The sequence below is a fragment of the Lepidothrix coronata genome, unplaced genomic scaffold, assembly GCF_001604755.1.
Source record: "Lepidothrix coronata isolate B3197 unplaced genomic scaffold, Lepidothrix_coronata-1.0 Scaffold213, whole genome shotgun sequence".
Classification (NCBI taxonomy): domain Eukaryota; kingdom Metazoa; phylum Chordata; class Aves; order Passeriformes; family Pipridae; genus Lepidothrix; species Lepidothrix coronata.
In genome coordinates this window covers 467,590-473,074 of record NW_016690393.1, presented here as the reverse complement: position 1 = coordinate 473,074, position 5,485 = coordinate 467,590, and the positions used below count along the sequence as shown (strand labels likewise).

At 56.8% G+C, this 5,485-nt stretch overlaps 1 protein-coding gene across 1 annotated transcript in view; it reads right to left on the bottom strand.

Annotated features, from left to right (window-relative positions):
* The window catches only part of ITGB3 (integrin subunit beta 3), a 25,594-nt gene extending 21,919 nt beyond the window's left edge, over window positions 1-3,675 (bottom strand). Inside the window, exon 1 of the mRNA XM_017833294.1 lies at window positions 3,395-3,675. Within this exon, the coding sequence (XP_017688783.1) occupies window positions 3,395-3,452 (58 nt within the window). The 5' untranslated portion in view covers window positions 3,453-3,675. The remainder of the gene's footprint in view (window positions 1-3,394) is intronic.
* Window positions 3,676-5,485: the final 1,810 nt, after the last annotated feature.

Here is a 5,485-nt window from a genome sequence, read left to right as displayed (position 1 = left end):
CCCTCCTCCCTGCCGAGCACCGGTGGCTGCAGCCGGGGCTCGTGCCATGGATTTGTGCCGTGCTGGGAGCCAGATCCCCGCCTGGCAGTGGCTCAGCCCTCCGGGGGAGCAGGGAAGCATTTCCCGGGCAGCCCTTGGGATTAAACACTCGGAGCTGCCAACGCCAGAGCCACGTGCCTGGACACAGGAACAGCTTCCAAATCTGCAGGTCCCTGGGGAGCCCTGGTGCTTTGATACCCCCACCAGGACCGTGGCCCCTCGGTCAGGGCTGGGAGGGGTGCCAGGTGCTTTCCTGCCCCGTGCCAGGAGTTTCCTTGCGTTTCCACACTCGTGTCCCTGGTACAGGGGCTGTGTCCAGCTGCTGGTTCACGGCTGTGGTGGCTCAGCCCTGCCTGGGGCAGGGTTATAGCCCCCAGTGCCACCAGCAACACTCCTGGCCCTGGCTCCTGTTTAATGCCACCGTGGGGTTTGTCCCCTCACAGTGGGTTTTAGCTGGTTCAGTCACCTGGTTCTGCCCCAGCACCCACCCTGCTGGGGAACTGCAGAGCTGACACCCGTGGGTGCTGTGGGATGTGAGACACACTGGCCCAAATCCTGGCTCAAACAGGTTTCCCCCGTGACTTGAGCCAAGTCCCTCGGCCACTCCCTGCCTCGGTGTCCCCTGTGCAGGGTTAACTCCATCTCAGGGAGATCAGGATCCTCTGAAATTCCATGTGGAGGAGATCCCAAGCTCGTGTCTGCCAGCTGAGCCCTTGGCTGCCTCCTCATGCCATGAAACCTGAGCTCAGGGCTAACAAGCCCCAGGACTGTCCCTTTGAGCTCATCTGCTGCCCACATTTTGGTACCAATCACCTCCTGCCTGTGTGCAGCCTCTGGCCCCTCGTGGTTTCCTTTCTCCCCCTCCTGCCAGCACCCCACAGCCCAGGGGCCCTTGACCTGCTGTCCCCCCTTCATGCTGGGGATGTAACCCCAATTTTCTGGTGGATTTTGGAACAAGGGCCACGAGCCTGAGCAGAGCAGTGGTCTCATGGCCAGGCAGCTGCACGTGGGGGTAGGTGGGACTGCAGCAGGGGCAGGGATGGGGCAGGGATGGGGCAGGGATGCTGCCATTCCCAAGGCTGCCCTGGGGGCTGATGTCACATTGTGCCACCGTGCCATTGCTGGTGGCTTTGCCTGGGGGGTCCCTGGAGGTCTGTACCTGCCCCCAGGTCCCCATGGTGTCCATCACTCCATGTTCCCAGGGCTGGAGGACCCTTCCCCAACCTCCAGCACCTTCCACAGCCATTCCTGGCTGCCCCCCACAGGGCTGGATGGAGGAGCAGGGCCATCCCTTCCCCTGGGAAGGGGCTGAAATCCGCTGGGTGCCAGCTGGGATTGGTTCCTCAGGGCAGTTATGGCCCTCCAAACATGAGGCTGATCCTGCTGTGATCCCCTTCAGCACGGGGAAATGTCCCTATTTTGGCATTCCCAGCACTGGATGCAGTGCCAGGAGGGTTTTGTGGGAACAGGGATTTTGGGGGATGTGGGAGCACAGATGGAGAGGAGTGGAGGATGTGGAAGATGTGGAGGGGGCTGCAGCTGGAGTCCCCTCAGGTTTTGCCCTGCGAGTGCCTGGCAGTGCCCCCCAGGCTCAGACACTGCCTGGCTGTGAGCAGGTTAACACGGTCCCAGCACAGCCTAAACTAACAAATTCTGTGGGTTTTAGTTACCTTTTTTTTTTTTTTTTCATCTTTGCAGCTTATTTTTCCAGCCATAAAAACTAATAAACCCAAGTACAAAAGCTGCATTTTTTGACTATGAAAGCAGCTGTTCTCACACACTGAGCTGATCCTAAAGACTCTGGGTTTTTAAAATAACAGCAATCCTGAAATCCAGGGAAATGGGAGATAAACTGGGCAGGATGATGGGAATCACCCACCTGGGGCTGGGCCTGGGGCCCTGAGGGAGGTGAAATCATAGAATCACAGGGTGGTTTGGGTCGGAATTACCTAAAGATCATCCAGTTCCAACCCCCTGCCATGGGCAGGGACACTTTCCACTAGACCAGGTTGCTCCAAGTCCTGTCCAGCCTGGGATAGAACACTTCCAGGGAAGTGATGCACTTGGAACACCCCAGACATCCGTGGCTGAGCATCACCCTGCCCTGGCTGGGGAAAATTACTCGTTCCAGTCTGCACTAGGAGTAACCTCTGAGTGCCCCAGGAGCAGCCACACGCTTTGGTATCCCCCCCTCTGCCAATTTGAGCAAGAATGTGCTCACAGACAACCTGATAAAGACATTTTAGAAGACTTGATAAAGGTACAAACCACACCTACTTACATCCTCTCTGGTCTTTCTGCTTGACTCAGTGATAAGGATCTGGCCCGTTTTTGGCTGATCCCCACCCTGCCAGTCCGGGGGTGTTTCTCCTCTCTGAACCTCTCCCTTCCTGCCAGCGTCTTGTTGGGGATGGGATGCCCCAAACGCAGCTCAGCTCATCACAGGCACCACCAACACACAGGACCAGAGAAATCAATCCCCTGCACAGCCCCAAACTGCAGCTCTGCAAACTCAAACTCTTCCAGGGGTTATCCCGTGTCCTGTGCTGGTGACAGCTCCATCCGGCAGCAGATCGGAGCCTCAGGCTCTTCCTGGGAATTCACCAAGCTCTGGAAGTCTTTAGACAGAACAATGTTGCCCCAAACCCCCTGAGTTTGGCCTCGAAAACAATGGGACCGATTTATAAATCACCTTTTTGCGGTTGCAGGGTTGACTTTGAGCCCTGGGAACACACCTGGGGTGGGGTGGGGAGATAACGCTTTTCCAGGCTCCCCTGTACTTTAACACTGGGGAACCTTCCTAAAATACAAACTACATTTGTCCTGAGATCACCTGATGCCAGAAATCGGAGTTTTTAAAGAAAAGCAGTAAAATAACATGAGAAAAAAAATAACACAAGACATAAATGCCCCCCTCCCCGTGCTCCCAAAATGCTCCGGACGCAGGAATTACCTGCCCTGTGAGATCTGCCAGTGGATTTTCTGTTTGTGAAGGACGGAGCCCAAGCCACGCTCCAGTCCTTCCATTACAAACCAGCACCCGGAGCCAAACGCAGCGTAGGTAGAGGATACAAACTCGCCACACCCAGTGAAAATAACCCACCAAACCCTGTCCCGACCCTGTAACATCCTTGAGAACCCCCCGGCCCCGACCCAGCCAAAGCCCAACCGGCTCGAGCCGAGCTTTGTACGTGGGAAGGCGCCGCAGTTCAGGCTGCCAGCTCCCCCCCTCCGAGTGATTTCCCCCAAGAAATCGCGGACCCCGGGAAGGCAGAAAGTCCTGGGATTTGTAGAAATAACAGGCAGCAGCTTCACTAAGCTCTGAGAAGTGACAGCGGGGACAGAGCGAACCTACCCCAGGCTCCAGCGGCGCAGAGCGCCAGGACCCCGAGCGCCAGCCAGGCTTGTCCCATCTTCTCCTCCGAGCCCCGAACGCGGGGGGCCTCTTGTAGCAGCCCCTCTGAGAGGGCTGGGGAGCAGCTCGGGAGGGTTTTAAGCAGCCCAGGAGGTGAATCATGGGTCGGGCTGGATGACACACATGGCGAGCGGAGGAAACTGCGCCGGGCTCGTCAGTCGGGAGTCAGGAGTGCCCCCGCCCGCCCCGCCGCCGGCTCCTCATGCTGCTCTGGCTCTCCCAGCTCGCACAGGGACCTAAGAAACCCTGGCAGCGAGTCCTCGGCACTGGTGACCTGCAGCCGCGGGGCTGGTAACAGGCTCTTTCCCATAGGCTCTTCCGCCTGGCTTTAATTCCTCGCAAAATCTTGGGCGCTCCTTCCTTTCGTTAACTCTTGCGGGAAAGGCGGCTCGTTTTAAACCCCGGCTGAGCCGCCCGAGTTCAAGGATTTAAGGAGAAATAGAGCAAATACACACTGATATGAAAGCGTGGGTTCTCAGCTCAGAGATGGGCAAATGGGAATATCCCAGCTGGGAGCTGAGGGAGACCCAGCCAAAAATTGGACCCGGTGGAACCAGCAGTTTGGGTATAAACCTGGACATGGGTTCAGCTTTGGGGCCAGATAGTTTGGACCTGATTTTCTTCTTGCTTGTATTGTTTTTTTCCCCTCTGTGTCCTCAGGAACGGCTCCTGTGCTAAGCAAGTACAGGGAATGGGATGTGCACAGAAATGATGGAGCTGCCTGTGGATGCCTCCCAAAGGGGTTTTATCAACATCTCATTGCCCTGCAACACCAAGGGCAGAGACGGGGGAACTCCACAGACAGGCTGGGGGGCGAAAGGGAGAGAAGGGCTGTTTCCCTGGAGCCCTGGGTTGCTCCCTCCCAGCGAGTGACAGGGGTTGGGGACAGTAATGAGGCGACCCTGGGTCAAAATGATCCAACTCAGAAATGCCAGGCAGTAAAAATGAGCCTATATTGGTGCCAAGAGCTGTACCCACAGCCTGGCAGTGCCAGAGGCTGCAGGGGATGTGCCCAGTGCTGTGTGAGAGCACAGCCCCAGGCCAGGAGAGATGGGGATAACAGCACCTGTCCCACATCCCACGGATCTCAAGGAGGCGGCAGTGCCTGTGAGGGTGAGATGGAGATGTGGACTCTGCTTCAGGATCTGGAGCTTTCCTTGGCTTTGAAAGAAGATGTTTTGATGCCTCTTGGCTTCCCCAGCAGCCCCATGGGCCCTGTGGGTGCTGCTGTCCCCCCATGGTGTCTGGGCTCTGCTCACTGGGATCACTGGGATCATTGTCTGCCTGGGATCCAATTCCCTCCCCAGGGCTTGTTAATGAGGATTTGGCAAAGGGGACTAGAAGCCCGTTGACCCTCACATGATGTCAAAAAGGGCTGTACCTTGGCTGAGACATCAATACAACCCCCAGACCTGCTTTTGGGTAGCTCTAGTCTTGCCCTGCTTCAGACCCCAGAACCACCTCACACTGCAGACCCCATTAGGCAGTTTTAGGGCATTCAAATCCCTTATTTTCTGCCTGGACGTGCTGCCTACGTGGCCTTCTGCCCATATGGCTGCCTGTGCCCATGTGCTACCCTGTGTCACACTGTGACATGTCCAAGTGCTTAATGGGAGGGACAATTAATTCATCTGAAGTGTCCAGAGAGAACTGCGGGACCCTGCTGGGCTCTGCACACCCCCAGACCTGAGCTGCCATCCATGGCCCAGGCTCTCCTCACCAGGGACTCATCCTGCCCAGCACCCAATTGCCCAAAGTGGCAAGTGCTGCTGCTCCCCAGGGTCCTGCAGGTCCCTGAGTCCTGGAACTCCCTGCCCAGCGTGGGCTGTGATACTCCCAGCATGGTGTAAAAACTCTGAAGAAGAAGGAAAAAGTAATAAAATGAAGAATTTCACCTGCCTGGACCTTCCCAGGCTGGTCATGCCCGAGGACAAGGATGGCATGAACTTACCCAGCATGTCTGGGTGGAATTTCCCAGCCAGCTGCAGGAAGGTGCTGCTTGTCCTGGAAGCATCACTGGCATGTGGATGT